This window comes from Melanotaenia boesemani, chromosome 2, assembly GCF_017639745.1.
Source record: "Melanotaenia boesemani isolate fMelBoe1 chromosome 2, fMelBoe1.pri, whole genome shotgun sequence".
Classification (NCBI taxonomy): domain Eukaryota; kingdom Metazoa; phylum Chordata; class Actinopteri; order Atheriniformes; family Melanotaeniidae; genus Melanotaenia; species Melanotaenia boesemani.
The window spans coordinates 26,780,444-26,807,279 of record NC_055683.1 but is presented as its reverse complement, the minus strand read 5'-3'; the positions used below and the strand labels follow the sequence as shown (position 1 = coordinate 26,807,279).

At 37.9% G+C, this 26,836-nt stretch overlaps 4 protein-coding genes across 6 annotated transcripts; 1 reads left to right on the top strand and 3 right to left on the bottom strand.

Annotated features, from left to right (window-relative positions):
• Positions 1–128: 128 nt before the first annotated feature.
• On the bottom strand, positions 129–5,193 carry LOC121632527 (inward rectifier potassium channel 16-like). 2 transcript variants are annotated; one of them, XM_041974112.1, is made up of 2 exons: positions 5,117–5,193; positions 129–1,613 (listed from the first exon to the last, which is right to left on the bottom strand). In XM_041974112.1, the coding sequence occupies exon 2, from the start codon at positions 1,585–1,587 to the stop codon at positions 448–450; it is 1,140 nt and encodes a 379-aa protein (XP_041830046.1). In that variant the 5' UTR covers positions 1,588–1,613; positions 5,117–5,193; the 3' UTR covers positions 129–447. The 2 variants fall into 2 exon arrangements, with proteins under 2 accessions (XP_041830046.1, XP_041830054.1); XM_041974120.1 differs by lacking the exon at positions 5,117–5,193 and adding an exon at positions 4,282–4,331.
• Positions 5,194–8,115: 2,922 nt separating this feature from the next.
• zgc:112148 (uncharacterized protein LOC550424 homolog) lies at positions 8,116–12,976 on the bottom strand. Its single transcript, XM_041974132.1, has 7 exons — positions 12,912–12,976; positions 12,659–12,726; positions 12,423–12,567; positions 9,447–9,536; positions 8,940–9,062; positions 8,715–8,843; positions 8,116–8,633 (listed from the first exon to the last, which is right to left on the bottom strand). The coding sequence occupies exons 1-7, from the start codon at positions 12,921–12,923 to the stop codon at positions 8,613–8,615; spliced, it is 588 nt and encodes a 195-aa protein (XP_041830066.1). The 5' UTR covers positions 12,924–12,976; the 3' UTR covers positions 8,116–8,612.
• Positions 12,977–13,329: 353 nt separating this feature from the next.
• otop2 (otopetrin 2) lies at positions 13,330–16,610 on the bottom strand. The gene is made up of 7 exons (XM_041996724.1): positions 16,570–16,610; positions 15,913–16,434; positions 15,681–15,817; positions 15,530–15,588; positions 14,838–14,977; positions 13,901–14,742; positions 13,330–13,818 (listed from the first exon to the last, which is right to left on the bottom strand). The coding sequence occupies exons 2-7, from the start codon at positions 16,397–16,399 to the stop codon at positions 13,648–13,650; spliced, it is 1,836 nt and encodes a 611-aa protein (XP_041852658.1). The 5' UTR covers positions 16,400–16,434; positions 16,570–16,610; the 3' UTR covers positions 13,330–13,647.
• Positions 16,611–18,542: 1,932 nt separating this feature from the next.
• On the top strand, positions 18,543–26,045 carry ush1ga (Usher syndrome 1Ga (autosomal recessive)). 2 transcript variants are annotated; one of them, XM_041996563.1, is made up of 4 exons: positions 18,543–19,038; positions 22,148–22,601; positions 22,768–23,564; positions 25,167–26,045. In XM_041996563.1, exons 1-4 carry the CDS (start codon positions 18,875–18,877, stop codon positions 25,168–25,170), a joined length of 1,419 nt encoding a protein of 472 aa, XP_041852497.1. In that variant the 5' UTR covers positions 18,543–18,874; the 3' UTR covers positions 25,171–26,045. The 2 variants fall into 2 exon arrangements, with proteins under 2 accessions (XP_041852497.1, XP_041852508.1); XM_041996574.1 differs by lacking the exon at positions 25,167–26,045 and having other exon boundaries at positions 22,768–23,568.
• The last annotated feature ends 791 nt before the right edge of the window (positions 26,046–26,836 follow it).

The following is a 26,836-nucleotide window of genomic DNA, read 5'->3' as shown; positions in this document are numbered from 1 at the left end:
TAAATTAGAGTTGAAGACGGATTGAGCGAAGCTTGGAAAAGTTGACAAATGAAATAAGCAACAACAGCCTTCACGGTCAAAGAAACAGAATTTAATTGAACTGAATTACATATGGGCATGGCAAAGAGACATGTCTTTCCCATCTCATTATACGACATGAACTCCGTGGATTAGGCTGGGAAATCCAGGTTTGCAATAGATGAACACAGGATGGCAGTATTCAGCTATAAAGAGAATCAAGTGCTTGTATCGACTGCCCAAGCAAGAATGTCAGCGTATTACTGCATTTAATAAGCAATAGAAAAAATGTCAAAAGAGCAAATTGTCAAACTTTATTGTTTTTTAACCCCTAAACAATCCATCAACAAACCTAAAATTTTTAACATTGTATTTACAGTTTTATATAAACGTATTTGCATACCGAGTTCAATTCATAGTCTGTTTTTGTTACAAACAGGTTTGCAGCATGACCTCGTCCATGAAGTCAAGAGTTACCTGAGAGACATGCCCGTTTCTTTTTACTGATGGTAAGTGTGAACTTTCCTCTACAAGATGCTTTCTTCTGTCATTCTCCTCTGCACTGAGCATTGGCACTGACACCCAAGTGGTCTCATTGAACAGAGCGTAATCCACCTTGTAGTGCTTTTTGCCCACTTTCAACATATCCTGGAATTGCTGGCCCCAGCGGATGTCTGCTGGCATGTAGGAAGTACGTGTCTGGTGGAGCATCCCTGTGGTGTCGCCTGTGTAGGTGAAAGACACCACCAGCTCAAAGTCCTCCTCCAATAGACCATCAGGGCCCAAACTGTAAAGGGGACTCCCCAGTTCCAGCTTGTGAATGATAGTGGTTGGTGTGGCAAGGACAATGTCACGCTCTTCCAACTCCAAGTCCTGGTGTGATATCACCATAGCACCCAGTGGTTGCTTCACATAGCGGACTAACTGGGCCCTGGCAACCCCCTCCAGAATGTGATTACCTCTAAAGTCCCCAAGGCGCCAGGACAGACACAAAACCCCATTTCGCAGGTTGACTACAGCACAACGGCTGAAACCCACAGTCTGAGCTCTCTTACGCGCAGACGCCATCTTAGCCACAATAACACCAATAACAATGGTGTCAAGAACACAGCTAAATAAATCTTGAATTGTCACCACTATGACAGACACAATACATTTCTCAGTAACTACCCTGAAGCCAAAACCAATAGTTGTCTGTGTCTCCAGTGAGAAAAGAAAAGCTCCAGTGAATCCATGCACCTCCTTGAAACATGGCTTATTGTCAAAACTGTCAATATCTCTATTTACATGTACCATGAGCCAATAACAGAGACCGAAAAAGAGCCAAGAGAGGATGTATGAAAGGCAAAAGAAGAGGAACATTGTCCTCCACCGGATCTCTACAAGAGTGGTGAAGATGTCCATGAAATATGGGCTCCAGTCTCCAGGTGCCTTCTGGAATACTACTGGGAAACTGCCGTCTTTCTGCATGTAGCGGAGCCGCCTCCCTTCTTTTCCATTTTGCTTGCCCAGTGTATGAACTGTGGTGCAACAGGTGTCAATGACAAGCTCTCCCCCTTCTGTGCTCATCTTGATGGGGACCAGTTGTCAGTTTCCTGTTAAAAGACAGGAATGAGAGGGAAACACAGGTAAACATAGCAAATGTATTTTTTTTAACTTGAATTCCCTCTCAGTTGGTCAATAGAGAAGAGGGACACCAATTTACTCATTGCAAGTGATTAAAATAAAAATCCATTCAGACTTGTTTGTTAAGCAGGGGTCTTGATGTTGGAACAACTAGTTTAGGTCACTGCATGCCTGAGGCAGTCAGCAGCTCAAGGTGTCAACCTGTAATAATTTACTGAGGGTTCTGTTACCATCTGGACACTGAGCATATTGGTTTTGCCAAAAAACTCACACTCTACAAATACACGGCATAAATTAAAGCTTATAATACAATGTCAAAAAAATGAACACAGTTTTATTAAAATCAAAAATGTCTTATAAGCCTTTCTTCAGATGGCTATTGAAGAATGAAAAATATAAAAAAATATTTTTTGTTTTTTCAAACAACTGCAACTGAAATGGTCATATCCATCATTTGTTGTGATGCTGTCCTGCAAAGTACTGACACTACAAGTGGCAGGAGGATTTCCACACTGGACATCAAGTCTTTTATTGAAGAAGCAACAACATGCCGAGACAAAAGGAAGTGGCAAAGTTAAGCACAGAGCTTTTCTCAACTACTAACTTACTTTTAGAGGTATCTGTTGTTTTGCTTAAACGTTTTCGCTTGTCAGTTTTGCAGCACTTTGCCATTTCAGTCAACCTCTATATTTCTTCCTTGGCTTCATCATCCTCAATATTTAATTCTTTGTTTAAGATTTTTTTTTGAGTGTGCATTTTTTTTTTCTTTTTTTTTGTAAAAAAATAATCTTTTCACTAGGCTTTGCTGATATGTATATATCTAGATTTGACCCTGACCCTATGAAAAGATTAACTAAGGCTTTGGGTCAGGAGCATCTATTACCTATGATGGAGAAAGTCTTTTCAATCAGTTTGGATTATCTTTTAAATTAATATTTTAAGCAAAGTCTCTTTGATTTAGGCAAAAGGGGAAAAAAAGTCAAAAGTGATATTGTTTTCCCCTTTTTTTGTACTGACTATGACTTATTTATTTAAAATAAGCCATATTTGATTAATCCAACCTGAGTCCTGTGTAAGTACGTCTCGGCTAATTAAGCAAAATCTTGACCTTAGTGTGGTGCAGTTATTAATTTGCTCACGTCCTCATGAGGGTAAATTATTAGCTTCCAACCACCTCTAACAGCTTTCACCTCCAAATGTCACCTTAGATGTCAAACTTTAACCATAGCACCCTTTTCAGAGACACACAAGATGTGACATTTTTATCACTTTCTTATTCTTTACTTGAGTAATTTGACAGTTCTTGAGCTTCCACTAATAACAAAATCACTTTCAAGTTTATGTTACAGAACAGAAGAGTCTCACTGATCAATAACAAGTCATGTCCTCCTTGTCAGTCAAACTTTCTGTTGGCGATATGAGTCAGTGAACATGTAGCTAATGTTTATCTCAGTTTATGATAAATGGCTTATCAAGAGTTCTAATTTTACACTTTCTGTTCATTAATTGACTGATTGTTACGGTTGTGCTGTTTGAGCAATAATGCAAAGCAAAGTCTGGTAAAGAACGTTTTTGTCAGCCAGATAAATGTCAGTCCATATGAGATGTTATTGTAGATCGCACTCTGTAGGTGAACTGAACACATAAGTAAATTAAAGCAATTGGGGTAAAATAAATATGGAAATATGTATCATAATCTGTGAGACTTTTCACTGCAAAATCCTTCAGAAGCTTAAAACCAGCCAAACGTCAGCCAAAATTTGGTTTTACCCTTTCCTTATGCAGTGATCATACCACAACGTTGCTGCAGTCAATCAGAATTTAACATATAGAAAGAAATACAGAGAAAAGGAGAAAGTTATCATATTAATCTGCATTATAACTAGGATAAAACCTGACCCATAAACTGCGGCAATCAGAGATTGTTCACTGCAAGTCTGTAGAGAATGACAATCAGGTTTAGGGAGAAGGTCAGAGACGCCAGCCTGCCCAGTTTTAAGCCTTTATATGGCACAAAGTTACAAAAAAAGTAGGAAATTACCAAGAAAACCTCCAGCTGCTAACACATTGTGGCTTCAGGATATATTAACTTCACCTTGACCATTTCTGTTTTCTTAGTATTTTTGTTTCTGAGCCCCATTTTTGTTCTGCCTACAGATCTTTTTAAATGTATTTATTTTTTTATTTAAATGGTCATGATTTGCACTTACTTTCCTTTTTCTGTCTTCCATTAATCGTTCTGTATTTGACAAGAACAGCTACACACTAGCTTTTATGTTCAAGACAAAAACACACACACACACACTGTACAATGAGCAATTTGTACAGTTGGTATATTTAGACATGGTTTGTTATACATCTATTCACATTAATTGTCTGCATTACCACTTAAGGTTAATCCATAATGTCAATAAAACCCCCCTTTTTTAACCCATTCACCAAAGAAAACTGTTGAGCTCAATGCTTTTTTCCCGAAGTCTACCATGACTCAAGCTGTACAAAATAAAATAAATGAACACCTTTTAATTATTAAGAACAAAACACATAAAATTGGATTTTATATAGTAATCAATCCTTGATCAAGTAAAGTTCATATGTGCCTTTTAACTGAGAAAAATATTGGAATTAACAACTTACTTGCAGAGATGAAATTAGTTTTGATCAGGTGTTACAAAAGTGCATCAGTCCTGCAGAGTGCCAGATGATGTTTTGCTCAAGTTGAACTAACCTTCACCTGGTTGAGGAGCATGACATTGTTGGGGGCTGGCCTGGTCCTGAGGCAAAGTACCATTTTGTTCTGCTATCACAACAATTGCTTCTCTCCGAAACCTCATTGGACAATCTAGATTTTATAGTTTATGGAATATTTTAGAGGTTCATTAAGACAAGAACAACCAAACCCCCTCTGAATGTTTGTCTCAGGATGATGAAATCGAAGTTGAGCAATCTCAGTAGTCTTCCACAAGATAAATAAAGGTTGAAATTATTGATGTTTAAAGATAATTCAGGAGGCAGTTTCTCAGTTATTCCCATTTTGGTCGTTTCCCTCTGAACTTCCATGATTCATTAGACAGGAAGTTAACCTTTGCTCAATCAGGTGAAGACATTTTCATCAGCACAAGGATTTTCTTTTTCTCAATTGAGAACAATTTCCTTCCGATAAGACATGATCAACCCTGAACTGCCATTACACACTGACTTTTAAATCACATTTATTGCTGCTATAAGAGCATCAAAGCTGCTACAATCAGGTCAACAACACCAAAAGAACTTTGTTGAGGTTTCTAAAAATAGAGCATGAATCAGGTTCACCCTTGCTATGAGAACAAGCTGATTAAGTATTGGTTTTGTAAGACGATGTATGAAGACAGAGATAACAGACATTCCTCTGAGAGATAACCCAGAACATTTATAGGCAACTTGGGGGGGGGGGGACAAAAACTTCCTGGACTACAATAAAACTCATACTTACGTTAAATAGTTATTAACAGGTGGCAGTGGCTGTTGCTACCCAGCTGGCTCAAACTGAGCCTCAGATGTTTGGAGAGAGAAGAGAGTGAAGAGAGAGTTTGGAGAGATTAAAGAAAAAAAAAACAGTGTTAAATGAAAACTGGTCAGAAGATAAATCTGGGGCACATCTCACTTTGCTCATACAAAAACTTTTATTTTCACGGTAGTATTTTAAAAACTGGTGTCAGACACCAATTGTGAGAGGATTTGAAAGAGGCAACATGCATGCAATAGATGGGCCATCGATAAGAAATTCAGGCAGTGAGAGGAACAGCGCTGGGTGACAGCAGAGAACCCCATGAAACCAGTAAAAAGCAGATTAAAAAGAACTTTTTGTTTTGTTTCAAGCGTTTTCAACTGTTGCAAAATGAGTCAGATCTAGCAAGAAGAAAGCCATGAAAAGAACAAACCCCTTCCATCACCATCTTAAAAGTAATGCCTTGCAGGAAGCTTATCAGCAAACCCTGACACACTCCGTGATCAGTGGGAGAATACACTTAGCAGGCACTGTGCATGTGAAGTAACACACATGTTCTTTACTCGGGAAAACAGGGACAAAGTAAAGTAAAGTAAAAACATACAATATTATTCACTAAAAATGCTATGAACTTTTGTAGGTTTGACGTATTTCTGATGGGGGAACTTTACTTGTATGTATCCTGTGAGTTCACAAGCTTGCAAAAGTATTCACCACCCTGGAAATCTGATTGGAGTTTTTGGGAGAAGGAAGGGTAGGGTGGGGGAAAAAAATGTAAAAAAGTAGAAATAAAATGGTTAAATAAGTTATGTGATTCCTGAAGGTAATAGGTAGTTTCAGACTTCATAGGTCTGAAAACAAGTAGACATCGCTGTTTTAAGTAAAAAAAATTTTTTTCAAATTTAGCTGTTTTTTTATGTAAGTTTTTTAACCCTTTGGCCCCGTTTTTTTGTTAACCTTTTAAATTCTTAACGCCTCTTAATTTTATTTCTTTTTATCAAGTTGGTTTATTTTATATATCTATTTGCTTTTATATATTTATGTATTTATTTTTAAACATTTTTATCGCTAATCTTTATTTTTTAATTCTTAATTTATTTATTATTTAACAGTATTTTCTTTTATTCCAGTCTTATTTTTTGTCTGTACACACACACACACACACACACACACACACACACACACACACACACACACACACACACACACACACACACACACATATATATATATATATATATATGAGTCATCTAAATAAGCACAAATACTTAAAAATCTTAATTCATTCAGGTTTTAAATGCCACTACTTTTCTTGACAAAAGTCTTTGTTCTGCTTTTATAAGTAGACCAGATCTTTTTAGGTAAGTTCCAGTCTTAAATAATTTCTGAGTCAACTCACTCCTGTATGACAAAGTCCCATTGTATGACTGAAAAAAACAGCATTATATGATGATAAATGGCAGCGAGGGCAACCTGTTTATCTGACACAACTGGCCTTATTATGTAATGTTTACACAAATCTCGTAATAGACATACACTCCCTAATTAGTGCTATATTCAGCACTGTATACTGCACTTATTATGGGTAACTGTAGCTCGAGAGGAAGAGCAGGTGACCTGGATCAATTCCAGGCTTCCCCTGACTGCATGCCTAAGTGTCCTTGAGCAAGACACTGAACCCCGCATTGCCCCAGGGATGTGTCTATCGGCATGTGTGTGTGAATGGGCGAATGTGACATCCAGTGTAAAGCACTTTGAGTAGCCAAGCTGACTGGAAGAGGGCTATATAAGTACAAGTCCATTTAATTAATAATGTGTTAATATTCTGTATTTTTAAACTGTAGTGGCTCAGTCACATTGTCCCGTATGGTGTACTGTTGTATAAATAAACATTACAGAAAGTGTGTGGTCACAAACTTGTTGACCGGTTGATGTTTCACTGTGACGTGTTATTTTCTGTTTGCAGAATAATAACCGTGAACCATAGCTCTAATGCTCTGCTGGTGTTCAGTAATGGTGCAGTGTTGCACTCTGTGATCATATGTGCAGAGGTGAACTGAGAAGTCAATCTGTTCAATGACCCGCTTGGAGCTAACAAATGTCCTGTTGCAGTCCAAACCTACTTGACTCGTGGTAAGCTCAACAACTTACTGACACAAATCTTAATACCATATCAGATGCAAACTAAAAATTTTACATAACTTCATCTTTTTTTTTTTAAACATTTTTACTAACCTCTGGTGGTTCACCAGTTACATTTGAAGCAGTATTGGAAATAAACTGCCTGAATTTCCATTTTAACAAATGGAAAAAAAATTGGGGTGTTTAATATTTGACTCTGGTTGATGTAGACGGTGGAGCAGAACTTGTACTGGGCTATGTGAAGATGGTTGAAGGCTATGTTATATAGTGAAAAATTTTCATCGTAGTGAGTTCATTAACACAAGTGACAAACGATACTCATCCAAATTCAGGTGATGGTGGTCTTCCCCTATAAAACCTTGAAATGTTAAGAGCGTGACTAGGTTCATTTAGTCTATTCCTATTGTAGTTGTAAGAATTATTTTTGATCAAAGAGTTTTTAAGGAGTTGTAATTTTACCTTTTTGACATATTTCGACTGAAACTTCAGTCTTCTTTAGAAAACGTCATCCAACGTGTGTTGTGACGCGTCTTCATCAACTGATGGTATTCTGGAGGCGAGACCAGCCCAGCAATCTGACAGATTTTTGCCCGGCTTGCCACACACCTTCTGCCGCTCAATGGTCTGTGCAGCAGATGTGTGGGATTGCATGAATGCCCCTTCATCATCAAAGACAATGACCTGTACAACAAGCTGAAGTTAATTTATCAGTTACTTGTTTTACATGAATTGATATATTTTGTTTGTATATTTTTATTTAGTTTTTAGTTACAGCAGCTGATAATATAAATATAAATGACAATGAGAAAAAAAAGACATTTTCTGAAATGAAACAAAGGTTCAAATATTTCATTTGTTTAATTTGAATCTCTGTGTGACAGATACAAGTCCAAAGAATTTAACTGCAAGTTGTTTAATGACCAACTGTATCGAGAAAATAAAAACAAATCCCTAACAAACTAGATGGAAGCAACACACACATACGCACACACACACACATACAAAACAGAACAGTTGTAGTTTTTCCTGCTCTCTCCCATTCACAGTAAACACAACATTGCTGCAGAAAGCCTTCTGCAGGGCTGAACTGTTAAAAGAAAAAGACTAAAAATTTTACCTTCACCTTTATCATAATCTTAATCCAAATCCCCTCAGAACTTTGGCTGTTTAACATGAATGTTACCTTCTGAGAGCAAACTCCAGTAATTTATGAAAAAACGAACATAAACCCTGACAAAAGACCCTCTACCGTCCCAACATGAGCTGAGTCAACATAATGGACCCATTCAGCGATGAGCTCCATCACACTGCATCTGGTTCCCACACATCCACTTTAGTTTCATGATCTTTCCTTCATCGCCTTGGGGAAGAGAAATGGGGAGATAAATGTAAAATACTCATCAGACAAAAATTTGGATGGTAAAGGTTAGATGATACATACCTGTTTAAAAATCTGGGCACCCAGGTAGTTCTTTGCCAAATTTCCCAGGTCAGACTTTCCACCCACTTTACATCTGACGTAACCGTAGAGGTTGGCCAGTTGTAAAACCAAACCCATTATCACCACAGCCTGAAGACAAGACCACAAGAAGGACTGAGATGTGAACAGAAATTTTATACTGACAGAAATGGTTTTTGGCCTTGAAAGTAAAATATTCAAACTGACCAGCCATTTAATGTTGAAGGACAAGATGGTGCTGAACATAAAAATAACCCAGAAGATGGGGCACGCAGTAAGTCCGAGCCAGAAAATCTGGGATTCTGCTCTGGATGTGGAGTTTTTGCCATCCTAATGTTTAGAAAAGTACACAAGATTTCATTAAGTACAAAAGCCCCTGACTAAGCAGCAGCTATGCAGCTATATTAAATACCAAACTAATACACACTATCATGAAGTTGACTCTGTGTTACAGTGAATATCTCTAAATTTAAGATCTAAGCGCTATAGTTGCTAAACATCAATGCTAATAACAACAATTTATCTATAAGGAGGACATGTGAAGAGCTGTAGAGGTTGTTTAGGTTACATAATATGTTTTGCTCTATCATGTTTTTCCACCAAGGGGTTGTTGTGAGAAACCTTCTGTTACCTTAAAAGGTCCCTTTTTAGACACCATTAATCATATCAGCTCACTCTTAATAATGTTTGTATAATCCTTAAGGACCTGATTACCTTCCTTGACTCAAACACCCAGCGGCTCTTTCCATCTTCATCCACCTGATTCCACCACCGAAGGCCCACCAGCAGTCTGCCAGATACATTCTGAAAGACAAGTTTCACCTGATTTATTACAATGCATCATATAGACATTAACTTTCACTAAAAAATTTCCTTACACAGAGTTTTTAGAATGGTCTTCTACCTTCACTGACTTCTTTTTTGTATGTAATTATTAATCAGTTACTTCAAGAGGACATTTTATAAATTTGGGGTTTGCCCTTCGTTACGTAACTTTACTGTGTAGGTAAAAGAGCCGCAATTTTTTAAAGCCTAAAGTCACATTGAAGGTAGATCTTTCTCTCTACAGAGTAAAAGGGTCCTGAACTACGTGAAGAGCATTAGCAATCCAGGCTTGTCTTCAAATACTTATATGTAACACTTGTTTACATACCTACATTCTGGATTCTGTGAAACTGCGGCACCTAAAGCGTGAAGGAGCTATTGCAGGTCCTTAATTTCTGCAGCAGTTAGACTGGAAACCAGCACTGCTCCCAGTAGACCACAAATACACTCAATAAAAACAATTTACTAATGTACATACTTTTTGTTTTTTAATTCTTATAAATTAGCAACAAGTAGGTTTCTGGGGGGAACCTGTGTGTAGTTTGCATGTATGCATGGGTTCCCTTCTGGCTTCCTCACACAGTCCAACAACGTGTATGTTTGGCTGATTTGAGTCTCTAAATTCTCACTAGGTGTGAGTGTGAGTCTAATTCAGCGTTTGTCTCTCTGTGTTGGTTCTATGATGGACTAGGAATAGCTCCAGCCCCCTCGTGACTCTGTATTTATTGAGAGAAATTATTATTTTATTAATAGAAAATGGTGTAAAAAAAAACAAACAAAAAAAGACATGCAAACACGACCGCTCTTGGCATCTGTAGAAACACATGGTTTGGCTAAAACCAGTGGTGGGGAACCTTGGTTTTCCATGTGTCCCTGCTCTAAGACACCTAAATTTAAATCAAGTTCAGTACAATGGCTCATTAATTTGAATCAGGTGTGTTGGAGCAGGGACACATGTAAGCTTGCAAGACAAGGGCCAAGGTTCCCCACCACTGGCTTAAAATGGTAAAATCATGTAAAACCACCATCTCACAATTCTATTGTGACACCACTACATTTTTTTAGTGCTGTTTCTATTGCCCTCTAAGTTTACTGTAATTATCTTTTTATAGTTTTTCATTATTATGGATCATGATTTTTGTATTTCTTACATTTTTGTTCAGCCTCCACAGTTCTTTTCCACAGAAATTCTTTATATAGTATATTTTTCTTCTTACATGCAGTAAGTATTCCCTATGGTTATCCAAGGCTTCTGTACAAAGCTTTGTTTAACTATTTTTTTTTACAATCTTTTTAGTACAAAGGTAACAGGATGGACAAAAATGCTTCTTAGGCTTCATTAGCACTTTCTGTATAAACACTATTCCAGTGCTGCTTCTTTAATTCCTCTTTAAGATTGCTAATGGCTCTCTGTGTCTTTTATCTCATTATTTTGAGGATTTTGTTGCTTTTCTTGGTCATGATACAACTATGAATAATTGCAAACAGTAGAAGAGGATCACTAGTATCATTGCTTATCAGTCCACTTTCTATTTTCCTGCCAATGACCCTGGTAGATATACTGTCGATAAGTGTGGCACTGTTCTGCTTGGACGCGTGATTGTAGACTACACATGGCATTGATCCACTATGTAAACAATGTTGAAATCCCCACAAATGAAAACCTGTTTTGTTTTGCCAATGTTAATTCAGATAACCTCTGCTTAAAGGTGTTGATGGGACAACTAGGTTTTCTCTAAATACAACTTATTTTTTTTTTATTTCACATATCCATTTCTACTGTAAAATGACTTTAGTAACTTTTGTGTATACAAAAGGCAACTCCCCCTCCCTTTGTTGCCGGTCTGTTTCATATCCCTTAATCTGCACAATGTCAATTTGCTCCTCATTCAACCAGGTTTCTGATATTGCTATTATTGTGTATTTATTACCCCATTGTTGTAGACAGTATTTGGTTTTTTTTTTTTTAATTAAGGCTCCTACTGCTGAAGTGTATAATTGATATTACATCACCAGTATTCCTATTTCTTTTCATGTATTACTCTTCTGTATAATATTTGCATTTGTTATGATTATTGTTGTAAAGGTGATTTTCAGGGTCATTTATCATTTTCAAAGTCCTGTGATTTATGATCAGTGTAACTGTAGGTTTCCAAGTTCAATTGTGTCTAATCTGGTAAATGTTCAGTCATGATTAGTTGAGTGTTGTATCCATTATTTCCTCCATACCTGTCCAGTTTACTGACATCTCTGTTGACATGCACTTTTGCTTCCTCTGGTGTTGATCCATTTTGCTTTATGTAAATCTTGTAATTAGCTGTCCCCTATGCTTGATTCCTTTTAAGTTTTCTCAGCATGCGAGCCAACATATTTGTGTTCTAAGTGCTCATTAATATACACATGGGTTCCTTTGAGTTACCTTTCTTGTTTAGGTAGTGCCAATTTTTTTTCTTTCGATTTGTAAAGCAGATGATTACTAAGTGACTGAGCTCACAACAAGTAACTCATCTTGCAAGAATATCTGGTAGAGCAACTTTCGAAGAGGGTTTTTAATTTGTTTATCTGGAACAACTGAGTGTTGTTGCTCTCTAATGATTAGTTTTTCTTTGAAGCATGTAAAATGTAAGAAAAGCCTGGACTACAAATTAGGCGTAGGCAGTTCGGAAGCAGTTTCTTCTGTGGGACAAAATAACCCACTTTACTGTGGACTTGTGTGTGACTATGTAGTCATTTAGCACAAAAAGCTGTGTAACACATAACAAAGAGGAGGAAAATACAACAAGCATAAAACTGTCTTTTCAAGGTCATATAATCAACCTACTTTTCAAGAGCACCTTGTGGTTAAACATAGCCTGATCCACTAACCTTGACAGTCCAGAAATCACATGACAGCAGAAGGATGATGGTGACCATACATGCAATAAAGCGACTGCTGAAGATGTCACTTAGTAAATAAACCAAAATGGCACTTGTTCGAAAGAAGAGATGGAAAAATGATGCCACGGGATGCCTGAAATATAAGTTGAATTTTGTCTTCAAGGTTAAAAATTAAAAATAAAAATGGAGGGGAAAAAATACCTTTTGCCAGGAATACCTCTTACCTAACTGCAGACTTTTTGAGCCTGAAGTTATCTTCCTCCTCACCAAAATGAGGAGACTCTTGGGAGTCCTGCAAGTACAAAAACATTGACTCTAATGTTGAAAACACCAACTGCAACCTGCTGCCTCATTTTGTAGTTTCTGTCGGACAATATTAAATGTAAAATATGGAACTTTGCACACCACTTACAAGGAATAATAGTAATAATAGCATTTAATTTCAAGATCAAAAGTCTAAATTAAAATCGAAATTACCCGTCTCTGCATTTTGACTCCAGAAGGATGAATTTCCTGGTGACGTGGATGTAAACAAAAGAGTGTGCGAAGGACCTCACGGAGGTGTGGCTTTGTATAAGCCTGAAAAAGGTAAACCTTTCATTCAACGATTTCAGCTCGTATCCTTTTTATTATTAGTGTAGTGGCATGTTCAAATGTGCTTTCATTATATCTTAAAAAAAATAATCTACTGTATGTAGCGAGTGCTTTTTTTTTATTTTTATCGCATGTCATATTTGTTGTGCAGTTACCAAATGTTCCTTTTTAATAAAAAGAACCCTAGAAATGCTCCTTTTCGGACTTTTTTCCCCATGATGCTTAATAACACACGGTTCAGACCAAGATAACACGGTACAACATTCACACCTTTATATTCTGGATATTTTACTTTATTCAACTTTATATTCAACTATACAAGTTGGTCGCAATGTCCTCCAGCATTGCGGTTGAACTAGCCCTGCAGTGGCGCTATTTCACCACCAGAGGGGGCTTTTGACTACAATCTTTTGTCAGCAATGGAGTTTATAAAACTGGTGACTGAATTATTAGGTGACATGACTTTTTAATATAATGCTTTTATTTATATAAACAATTTTTATGTCTCTATAAAATATAGAGATATATAGAGAAATAAATCCTCGAAACAAACCACATTCTGTACAAAACATTTCTGTAATGTTATAACAGCTGCCTGCACACAACGCAAGCTGCAGAGTTATGAGTTCAGAAACACTTCAAACAGACTGGCAACTGCATGCATTCTATAAAAGATGCCAAAAGGAAGCCCGATGTTCACAATGGCAGCCCACATGTTGAATTGGTAGAATTCTGTTTCAGCGACATGGTCAAACTGTGGACGAGCTCCAAATGCAGGCATGATCCACAGCTGTAAAAGAGAGAAAAGAGGCAATGGTTATTTCAATAATTTCAAACTGTAAATTTAAGGAATAAGGGACATGGGTACTCACAATAATGTTGCCCAGTAGCAGAAACATACACACTTCTCTCAAAACCCGCCGCTTCCAAAGTTTGTGTCTCTGCTCAGCTGTGCTGCTGGGACTATTCGCTGCTGTGTCAAGGTTGGGTTTTTTTTCCATGTCTGCTCTTTCCAGGCTGTTCACATATTTGTTTGCCTCCAACACGTATGGATTTGCAATCACTGCATCTGGTTCCACCTTTTGGAAGGGCTTCCGATGCAGACCTTCGATTATGAAAAAGTTTTGCAGGCCAAGCTGGATCACCATCATTATAGCCCAGGCCAGGTTGAGCATGTTCAGATAGCCTTTGGCTCCAGTTGCAACCATGGCTACAATGGAGAAGTAACTGATGATGAACTGCCCCAGTGAGGCTCCAACTAGGAGCCCCACATCGAGGTTGCGGGTGGGATTTTTTTCTGAGACAAGTTCCCTGTTGTCCAGCTTGAAGATGACACTGCCAACCACGGTGCAAACAGACATCATTGTAACTATGACTATATTCATAGTAAAGTGCATCATCAATACTTTGTCTCTCTTGTCATCAAAATGATTTTTTTGCATTTCAATCTCGTATATGATGAACGTTGCCAGGCCTGCGATCACAAGGAGGACTCCCAAAGTCGGACCAATAAAGACCTCCTTGATGCTAAATTTGATGTGGTGGTGGTGGCTGCTTTCAGCTGCTACTCGGCCTACATTCTTCCACATGATGTAAGCCATGGCAGAGGCAAAGAGGCTGTACTCGGAATTGAAAGGGTACAGGTAGAAGTAGGCCTCCTTGAAGATGCTACATGCAGTGTGGCTGCACACACAAGCCTGATCTCCATAACCACCTTTAAAACATGAAACAGTAAAAAGTAAAATGTTATGTTGTGCTTGTTTGCTATCATTTATAAGGTTTTTTTATGTCTCTATCTGCATCACTAACTTTTACTGATGTACAAGCTTCGTCCGGAGAGTTTAGTGTGATTTGTGGAGTCAGGTAGAGTTGTTAGGTGAACGGACTCGTCTGTGACTGCACTCATCCATAGAACTAGATTTGTGGAGAGGGTGAGCATCAGCCCGCAGCTAAAAAAAGAAGAAGAAGAAGAAAATAGAATTAAAAAATAAATAAAAGGGTCAAATTAAAGTGGTCATATATGATGCCATGACTAATAAATCAGTAAAACAGTAATATTTATGAAGGATTTACAAGTAATAAAAAATCTTGCTTTTAACAGTTTAGATTTATTAACTGACTTGTTCACTGGATCAAAAAGAAAAAAAAATCCAGCATCAGCAAATTTGTTGTTTCTCAAAGTACTTGAGAAAACTTTACTTGGATCCAAATCCAATTGAAACAAGTGTTTCAAATACATAACATGCCGCTCTGGGCAGTTGTGTTGTTCTGTTCTCTATCATTTAATTAACCAAATGACTGATAAGATTCAATGAGAAATGAACTTTCTTATTGGTTTGCAATAATTAATAATTGTTATTTGCAGTTATTTGTTCAACAGTAATAGAACAAAAAAATATAAACAACTCGTACATCCTGGGGACAGCAAACAATTAAATAAAAATAATGCTAAAATTAAAAAGACACAAAAGAAAGGAATTGAAAATACTTTAACCACCTACCGTGAGATGTTCTTTTGGAGCTGCACACAGTCCTTTGAATGGATCCACAAAAAGTATGTCTGCAGGTTGATAATAAGAAACATCATCAGCATTTTGAAACCATAAGGACCATGAAACATGTAGCAAGTTATAATTTCTTTTGACATTTTACCTGCACCAAAACAAAGATGAGCTGCACCACGGGGAATGCAACCTTAACACCAGAATCACAGTGGAGGTAACCAACATAACTGGCGATCTTGAAAACGTCCATGATGATACTGAGAAGTCCAAATAGGAGAAGTCCTCCTGAAAGACACAGAACATTTAAAATAATAAATAAATAAATAAATAAATAAAATGCTTAAACTACCCAAGAATTGTTCTGTAAATTATGTTCTTACCTCTGAGCCATATGGGTCCAGCATGCTGATCCTTGTAGACAACAGCATTTTCTATCTTGGCTGTGAATTTAGTGTAATAGATCATCCATATTGAGGTGAGGAGGAGGAGGACAATGAGGAATGCCTGCAGGTTAATGGAGCTGATCTTAACATTGTTGGAAGCACTGGTACTGACCAGAGCACAGCCCAGAATCAGATTGTTCAGACAGATGATCGCAGACAGCATCCATCCCCAGTTTCGGCCTTGGTCCTTCACAACCTCAGTGGAGGAAATGTTCAGCTCGGGAGTGTTTGGTTGCCCTGCAGCATTGCGATTGCTGGAGAGGTGTGTCCCGTCCATCCCGCTGCCTTTGGTTGTCATCTTGCACGGCTCACACAGACTGCCACTAGTCAAACACTCGCATGGATTGTCAGATTTATAACACATGGTTCCTGTCTTTAAGATCTCCTCATTGGTCAGCTGTTTCAGGAAGCAAATATGAGACATGACAGGTTTAACAGCCACTGCTGGTTACTGGCTCTCTGTAAAGGTAAAGACCACATAAAATTAAGCCATTCCCAGAATACAAATGCAACTGACACCATGCTGGTGCAACACGTTTTCTTTTAAAAATTCATTCCTTTAAAGGAAGAAAAGTTTTTAGGACTGTTGCTTACCTGGTGGAGGGAGTTTTCAAGAGTGGCCTGCCTTATCCGGGTTTTATAAACCCCAAACCAAAGCTTTTGTTATGTGCAGGCAGTCATTAATCTCAGTCTGTTTTGAACAATATCATAGTATCAACAAACACTGCCTGTTTAGCACAAAATATTACTGTAAACTTCAAAAGAAGCTTCCAGGAACAGACTTTACTCATATGTTCTAAAAAGAAACCAGTTCTTTTTTTAATTAACAGCAAGTTCTTTATACAACATTTAAATGTCAGCTATAAAAGTTGTTTTAGCATGCACAAAAGTATTAAAGTTGGCAAGAAAGCAAAACTACATATGACATTTATTTTTAATTTTGCTTCATTGTCTCTGAATCCATGAATACTTTGTGGATTCAGAGAAATTCTTTTCTGCTGCAGCTGATGCAGCGAGGCCGCAGGCTGAATTCTTGATTTGGTGCTTGAAGGGAAAACATTTAGTTCTTTAACCTTATGGCGAAATGGGGGAATATTTTAGCTCCACCTGAGTTTCCTGTGGCAAGTTGTAAATTTCCTTGTAAAAGACAAACCTGGTCATTTTATGTTGTTATTGTCATGAAATTTCTGGCGAGTAGTTTTTGTGAGTTTGTCTCTGATGCAACTATTCACTTTTCATTAGGCTGGAGTTGAAATCTGAGTTATATAACACTCTTTTGTAATCATGAATTTTTATTTATTCATTTTTCCTTCCTTACTGGAATGGAAACTTCCAACCAAGAACAGAGGTTCATTTATAACAACAAGGAAAACTATGACAGTAGAGTGCGACAGATTTCATTAGTTCAGTGTTCACAATGAGATACTTTGTTGAAATTTTCCAAACTAATTTCCTTATATTTGTTCCTTTTATTTAGAATTTCTGTTCAGTAGAATACCATGTGATAAATGAGTTTGCACAATTGAAGAAAAGCTGAAGAAAACTTTTCAAATCTATAATGATTTTCATTTAAAGTTACTAATGTATGGAAACTGAGTGCGGCCATGCTTGACTATCATTCTTTATTTAATCATTATTTTGAGAAGCCGAGTTAATTTCCTCGTTATCTCGAGATAACAATTTCAATTATCAAAATATACCCCATGATGCTGGGTAGGACTAAAGTCATGGCATATATGTGAAATTATGTGAATGAATGACTGGTAAAACTTCAACTTAAATTTGATATTTTCTACTTCTTTCATTCAGTTTCTTGATAAAAATGTTTTATTTGACAACATGCTTTATACTGTGTTAAATGATTGTAAAATTTAAGCAGAAAGTATTGGTAATGGTATTAGTATTGGTGATACTTGTCCTGGATTTACATGGTATCAGATCGATACCAAAACTTGCAGTATCACCCAGCCCTAATTATGCCCCAGGCCCACTAGTTGAGGTGTCTCCTAAACTTTCATCCCCACCGCCCTGCACTTCTCCCGGGCACTGACAGTCCTGCAGAGCTCCATCAGAGCCAGGCTACTGCATCCAAAGGGTGAAGGAGTGCTTAGAGCTGGCTTGTCTTCCAGTACTTATCTACATCAATATGTAACACTTGTGCACATGCATACATTCTGGATTATGGGAAACTGTGGCACCTAAAGCGTGAAGGAGCTTTTGCAGGTCCTTGATTCCTGCAGCAGTTAGACTGGAAACCAGCACTGCTTCCGGTAGACCACAAATACACTCAATAAAACACAATATAATGTATTAATATATATATACTTAACATTTCTTTTATTATTATTATTATTATTATATTACAACAATAGTTTTGGGGAAACCTTCAAGAGTGCCAGTCTTGAATGTCTCTCTGTGTTGGTTCTGTGATGGACTAGGAACGGCTCCAGACCTCTCGCAACCTCGCATTTGAAGTTATGTCGAGAAAACAAAGTTTTAAAAAATAAATAAATTCTTAAAAAATAAATAAACTGAGCTCTCGGCTTCCGTACTAAGGTTTAGCACAATCAGAATATAAAAAATGGGTCAAATAATACGTATATGACTTTGATTCGTTAAACGTTTTTGTGGAATACTAGTGTGGCTCTCATGGAGGGCTTGGGTCCTTTGTCCCGGATCATCTCGGCCACCGGGAGCACTGTTGGACCACACGGTGTGCGCTGTCGCGTCACTGGAGACCACCGACGCGCTCAGCTTGGCACAGTGCAGTAGCGTCTCGCTCCGGGTGAACAGGGAGGCAAATTGACACTTTTGATGGTGTGCTAACCACCACATGCCCACATGACAACGCCATGGTGGTGGTGTCGATGAAACGGAATGGAGTCACGCGCGGTGGACCATGAATGACAGGTACCACAAGGCGGCCAGGGACGGCTACCTGGACCTGCTGAAGGAGGCGACCAGGAAGGATCTCAACGCACCGGACGAGGATGGCATGACACCGACGCTATGGGCTGCTTATCACGGCAACCTGGAAGCTCTGCGGCTGATTGTGGCCAGGGGGTGGGTATGATCAGGACAGAGGGCTAAAGAATTCCATCAAATGTCATAATAATTCACGCGGCTTTTAAATACATTACTTGATATTGCATTTATGACCAATACATATGAATTTGTATTAACAGTTAATTTAAATGGGAATAAATTGTACTGTTGACTGTCAATAACTTGACTTGTCTTCATTCACCTCGCATGAGTTTGAGTTATTGTAGCTATTAACATTGTACATGTCAGCCATGCGGGTAATGCTTCAGAGGAACATGATCTCCCTTTGCAGCTGAACATCACTGCAGTGCTGTTGACACTCATTTTGTGGGAAATACTGAACTTAACATGTTGATTCTGTTCATATCTTATCAACCCAAATTCCCATCACTTGCCCTACAAAATCGAATAAAATAAACAAGTAGAAAAACTTAATCATTCACTTCACAAAACATTACCATTGCAGTGGTTTCAAAGTCATGCCTCTAGACAAAACAGCACTAACCCTTGCAGGTCTGTATGTGGGACAATGTTTGGTTCATGACTAATTTACATGCATGTTTCTAGGAATTAGGGCAGAAATAAACTCATACATTGTTCTTATGAATCAGCATCATTGAGGATCTCTTAACATTGTGATAGCAAAGTCTGTGATAATGCCACAAACTGATCATTTCACCCAATACCCTTGATTTCTGAATATCCTTGCTACCCTATAAAAACACTTTATAGACATCACTTATAACCCTGACCTAAACATGTTTTTATTAATTTTAATAGTTTGACTTAGGCCCATTAATTTAATACTTTAAACAAGAATATGGCTAAAGTTTATTAAACCAGGCTGCATCAGGTAATACAGGCTGGCCATTCTTATACAAAATGTGCAAATATGATTTGGTATCCACATGCAACAGCCCATTTCTCTTCTCTTTTTGTTTGACCTGGTTTGTATGCCAGTGAGGAAAATGGGCCTAATATGAGTCTGCTTCACTGAGTAACTCTAAAAGGGGACTCCAGAAATCATTATTGCTTTGTTTATTGAATGCAGAATATTTGAAGTAAGGACATTTTGTGTACAGTGTGACAATCCCAGTGTTCCTGAAACGCAACAGCTGCCGAGTCAAGGAAGACCCTCAGCTCCTTGTAATAATAATTTATGCCTCAACTGCTAAAGAGAAGGTGAAATGTCTTTCTCTTTGGTTCTACATCCATCTAAACTGAAAGGCTTTCAGATTTGTAATGGGTTGGTAGACATCAAGGAGCATAAAGAAGTCCAGTTGCCTTTTCTAAAATAACTCAGAATTTTCATTTTAAGTTCAGTATTTCCCACGAAACAAGTGTCAACAAAGCTGCAGTGGTGTTCAGTTGCTAAGGAACATCATGTTCCTCTGATAACAGCAAACATGAACTGCATGACTGACATGTACTAAAATAAATATTATTAGCTATCACAAGTCAAACTCATGAGAGGTGATATAAGGAAGAAAAGTCTAACACTGCTTAACGGAGTCATGGGAAAGATGCCATGCCTGCTAAATTTGGCAAGTATATTGCATTGTACCTGCAGTAACATCAAACTGTCAGAGGAAGTGAAGACAGAAATGGCCCATAATGTGATAACAAGCAGAGGAGGACACTGCTGTGCTCAGCAGTTTACCACGCACATAAATCATGATATATAAAGCTGTCTTGGATGATCACTTTGTACAACGATTATATTAGATAATGTGAGCTCACAAAGTGATGAATATCTCATCTTGATAAAGCTAATTTCTGTATGTCCTTTCACATCAGTTCTATTTCAGCATTGTGTTGACATTGTAATTCATTTGTTTGATCACTGTATTATTTTAAGAATTTGGGATGTTTGCCGCTCACAATCCATCATTTATGCTGAAAACCGCCACACCCCTTTATATGAACCAAAGTAAACCCCCTCCACCTTTTTCCAGAAAAATTTAACATAATCCTGTTCAAACATAGAGCGCATGGGGCAGAAATCAGAGTGGGGCTTTGATAATCGCTGCCCAAGCAGGACCAGACTGATCTGACCCACATTCCAAAGGAAAACCTAACAGTGCCGTCCATCAATAATACATTTGCACTTCAACCGTAGTTTCACATCCATTGCATCAAATATTCAGGAGTCTGGATGTGGATACAGTGGAGGACAGAATGCAAGACAGTTCAATGAGCATGTGTGTGTGACACTGACAAAAATACTTTATTTAAACTAGATCTGAAAAAAAAAGCAGAAAACTGGAGCAGAAATTATTTTAGCAATATCCAGCTTTAGATGCCAAAATGTGAGCTTTTATGTCATGGATCTTTTTTTTAAAACTTTGGAACACGGTCTTTTGTAAAAAAAATAAATAAATAAATAAAATAAAATACTTGATAAATAATAGTATGAAAAAAAGTTGATTGGAAGAAAATGAGCTATGATAGATGTGCATAGGCTTTTAAGCTTTTGTCTGGATAGAAATATTTCACACACATCCTTCCTACATTACATCTAACTAGGAGTACAATGGTTTGTTCTCACTTGAGGAGTTTAGTGTGACATCACCAACAATACACAATAGTGCTTTTTGAGCCAGGCGCAACTTATGTGGCCTCCCCTGAAACAGGATACAGGTGGTGGAGCTGTGGTGCTGGCACTCCTGTGGTCATATTACAGACATGAGACATCAGAGAAATACACACAGAGGTAACCCTCAGGTCGTAGACTGTCACTGAAGGGGAACGTGTTGGGTTTGGTGTTAACAATAGCATGTTTTTGGTTTTAAACTGAGGATGGTTTGAGCTCTTAGAAATAAAACCCTCCTCAGTTTCTAAAATGCTAAGATAAATGGTTGCCTTCTGAAAAGGCAATGCATTGCTTAGATTGTTAAGATTTTGAATTAGGTCCCATTAATAACCTACGTACAATAGGTCAGTGGTGAAAGCATAATCAGAAAATCACATGCTTACTTATGAATCATGGAAACAGAATCTGGAAAGAAGGCTTTACATGTAACCATAAACTGTTACAGAGTCTAAACTGAATAAAATGGAAATATTCATTCAACAAATAGTTTTTGAGTCAAAAGGTTAAATCTTATATTTTTCTTATGGCCCACAGAGGAGACCCAGACAAGTGTGACATATGGGGGAACACGCCTCTACACCTGGCAGCTGCCAATGGTCACCTCAACTGCCTTTTCTTCCTGGTGTCTTTTGGAGCCAACATATGGTGCCTGGACAATGATTACCACACACCTCTGGACATGGCTGCCACAAAGAATCACATGGATTGTGTCCGCTACCTGGATTCCATCGCTGCCAAGCAGACGGCTCTCAATCCCAAGCTGGTCAGCAAGTTGAAAAACCGGGCGTTTGGCGATGCTGAGCGGCGAATCAAACAGTGTGTGAAGATGCAGAAGAAACACCACAAACGAATGGAGCGAAAGTTTCATAAAGAGGCCTCTGAGGCTTCCGCTTCAGATGTCATGAGCTTTTCCAGCTATACCAGCAGCTCCATAAGCCACAAGCTACGCAACTTTAACACAGCCACTGTCAGTGTGCCATATTCTCAGGTTAGGAGTTTATTTGTTGTTCGAGGGTTTCCCTGCTAGTTGAGATAATTCTTAAGTGGTGGGCTGGTGGGTTTGATTGACTTGTCTCAGTAAGAAAATGAACAATATAAAATGAATTATTTTATTTGTGATTGTTCCTGATCATTGCATTTTTCTACCCTCTTAGGCAACTCTCCATGCCACAAACCGAGGAAAAACAAAGATCCAGAAGAAGCTGGAGAAAAGGAAGCAAGGAGATGGCACTTTTAAAATCTACGAAGATGGAAGAAAGAGTGTGCGCTCTCTTTCTGGACTTCAGCTGGGTAATGATGTCATGTTTGTCAAACAAGGGACGTACATCAACTCAAAAGAACGTGGCCGCCGCAATGTTCGCGATATGTTTCCAAGAGACAATGATGATGCCATTTCACGTGCCATGAGTGAGCCAGACCTCCACGGCCCAGATGTGGACTACTCTGAGATCAGTACCGACTCTGGACATGATTCCCTGTTCAACCGACCTGGTCTCGGCACAATGGTCTTTAGGAGGAACTATGTGAGTGGGGGCATGTTTGACCTTGGCGGTCGTGATGCAGCTAGTGTGTCCCAGTCAGGCAATAATGTGCGTTTACGTAGTCGGCTGCAGCAATATCCAAGTATGGATGAAGACAGTATTGGGAGTGCACACAGCCTGCAGGAGAGGAATGTGGAAGAGCTGCCCTGGGAAGAAATCGAACTGGGGCTGGATGATGATGATGAGCCTGGTACAAGCCCTCTGGAGGTCTTTCTTGCTACACAAAGCATGAGCGAGTTTAATTCCATCTTCAAGAGGGAGAAGATTGACCTAGCAGCACTGTTGTTGTGCTCTGACCATGATTTAAAGAGTATCCATATTCCTTTAGGACCAAGGAAAAAGATATTAGATGCTTGTAAGAGACGGCTCGAGACCATAGAGGACCCTGACTGCATCGAGGACACAGAACTGTGAGTTCTGAGATTCTCAATTAGTACTCACTGTTACAAGAAACGGCACAAGTGCATATTGTTTTTTTATTTGTTCTAAAGCAAAACAGAGTACAGGTGCATTTAATATAGACTAATAATATGAAAATGTCCAAAGACCCTCTGTGACGTTTTAGTCTGTTAACAAAGACAATACCATAATGTGTAGTAATAGTATTAGGAATTAGTAATTAATGATAAACTTGAAAAACAATGGCAACGATTTTTTTGCCCACATATTCATACATTTGCACAACAAACCAACCCACCACTGACTGATCCAATAATTCCATTTGAATCCCAAACTATATTTTTTGTATGTGAACTAGTTGATACAGTGGTTTTCAGCCTTTTTATGATCGAGAATAATCAAGTTGTTGGTCACAACTGCTATTTACACTCATGCAATGCACTCTATTAAGCTTATAGAAACACCCAATAAAATCAGTTTTAATGAAAATTATATCACAGGTAGACAATTGTTGCATTGATACACAGTGACAGAATTTCTTAGGCCTGCACCGTCAGAATTAATATACTGCTTACACACCAATGCTTCAGGATTAATGATCTATTAATCTTTTGTTAAAATTATATCAGACAGACGTACCAAATCACTACCCTTTCTTTAATGATATCTCATTTTTATTCTTGAAAAATTATATTCCTGCTTTTTATGTAGCGTGTTTTGATACTTGTAATTAAAGGGTGGGATTATACAGTAAATCCTAGTAACAGTAAAGACTAGCAGACATCAGAAATATAACTACCAGTTGCATAACCCATGTATTGCCATTTTTCTGCTATTATCCTCCTATATTGGCGTTTTGTCCTTTAAAACATCACTAATACTAGAGAAATTGGTTGTAAGTTAACCAGAAATGCCCTGCAGGCAAAGAGAACCAGAGAACTGGCAAGCTACATCTGAGTAGTCACAAAAACTACTTTGGTAGTTTTGCTGGAATAAACTGCAGTAATTGAAATATTTAAACAAATTATTCAGTATTTATTATATGTTTGTAAGAAAAATAGCAGGATATATTTGATTGATCAAATTTTGAGTTAGTCGCTAAGAAAGCCACCAAATTACCGTGAAATAACTGGCCACTGGCTGCACAGTGATGTGGTGGTTAGCAGAGAAGCCTCACAGCAACAAGGGTCTCTGGTTCGAGCTTCGGCTGTGGAGGGGCTTGAACAGGGGCCTTTCTGTGTGGAGTTTGCATGATCTCCCTTTGTATGCATGGGTTCTCTCTAGGTACTCTGGCTTCTTCTTACTGTCCAAAGACATGTATGTTAGGTTAATTGGTCACTCTGAATTTTCCCTGGGAGTGATTGCGAGTGTGAATGGTTGTTTTTATGTCGGCCATGTGATGGACAGGACCGACATGGACAGCCTGTCCAGGGTGTAACCTATCTCTCTCCTGCTAATTGCTGGGATAGGCTCCAGCCCTATGAAATTTAAACTATTTTTTTTTTAAAGTAATTAGACACTAAAATGCTTGAATCCATGCCTCTTTTTTCAGTGAAAAATTGGTAAGTTTTAGCTGTTTAAAATGATGCATTCTTCTTTTGTACACTCTGCAGATAATCAAAGTCATGCATTGCCATCCTGCTGTGTGCTCATCGGGGCGCTAATGGTCAGTGGAGTGTTGTGGGACGTTGGCCAAGTGAGTGAATGTCACCAATGAGCTGAGAGGACTTAATGATTTACTTCTCCTCGTAACTCTGTGGCAGTCGAGCAGAAGAGGCATTGTCACAATGAATATGTCAAGCTAAAGGATATAAGGGTGAGATAAATTCCTTAAATGATTCATTTACAGTTTTTTTTTGCTCAGAGAGATCACAGAAGTGATTTTTATGTGTCGGATGGATGACCGGAGTCTTCTGCACGGCATGGTTTCACAAACTGAAAGACAGTCATCAGAGTGCAGCAATGTGTTGCATTGTTGAATTATCTTACAAAGAGCTGATTGTAGGGTCCCTGTTACTGAACATGTTTTCCCCTGTGGGGTAAATTTTACCATCTCATGTGCCTGCAATGCTTGTGCCTGTGCATTTGCTTAAATGTGATCTTTATACCTTTACACTGACTTTGTTATTAGGAGCAATATGATCAAGAGTTGTATTTAATTATGTTTCATTACTGTGTATGTTTACTTACAAGAAGCCATGCCCATCTAAATGTGGCTCACAAGTAATGAAAAGCCAATTGTACAATGAAATTGCTCTAATTTACTGTAATGTTTTATACTATGTGAATAGACAGTATTTTCTGTTGCAGTTTTTTTTTTGTTTGTTTTTATTACACAACCTAACAACACATTAAGATCACACTAAGGTACTTATTAGCCTTTGTATGCCACTCATGTCAGTCTTCCAGCAATCTGTACCTTTCTTTTTCTAATAATTTACAGCTGCCCAGAAGCTAGATTTACTGGAAATAAAGGTAGTCTTTCCAAGGCTTTCCATTAGTCACGTTGTGTGTTTTTAATCTTTTTTCCCCAGTATTGCACCTTCTTTACTGCTACTGCTGTATTTGACCTGCAAATAAGGGTGACATTTTATAGCACAAGAGTATCATGCAAAATGTGCTGTCACAAAACACATTCATTGTTATTTTTTATGAACAGTAAGGGCCTCTGACGTATTTCTTGGTATTTTGGGGCTTGTCAGCATTAAAATAAGTTTACATTAATAACTTAAGAAATAAAAGCCATTTCTCTCTCTCTTTTTCATGTGCAAAGTCCCATAATAATCAACGTGAGACCTTTTGGATTATAACAAACAGTTAACAAACAAAGAAAACTATGTTGTGTACCATAATGTGGAATGAAATATAATGAAATAATCAAATACAAAATGTTTTTATATATTGATAAATACTCAGAAAACTCTTTTTCACTGGTAGCTGTAACTGTTGAGATGGATCTGATTGTGCTGGGAAAATGTGTTTATTAATGCTTCATTCATTTTTGATATGGGGGGGGAGCAGGCAGTGGACAGACTAGAAAAGGGTGGTTCATTCAAATGAGACTTTTTTTTAAAGGTCTTAAAAATTTGCTTTAGAAAGTATATATATATATATATATATATATATATATATATATATATATATATATAAATGGTGTAGAGTAAAAATACAATTTTAAATGATACTCACAAAAAAAAAACTCTTCTGACTCCACCAAACTGTTTTACAGGTTCCAGTCACACAGAATTTAGTATAATGGTGTAAAGAACAGAATATGTGAAGT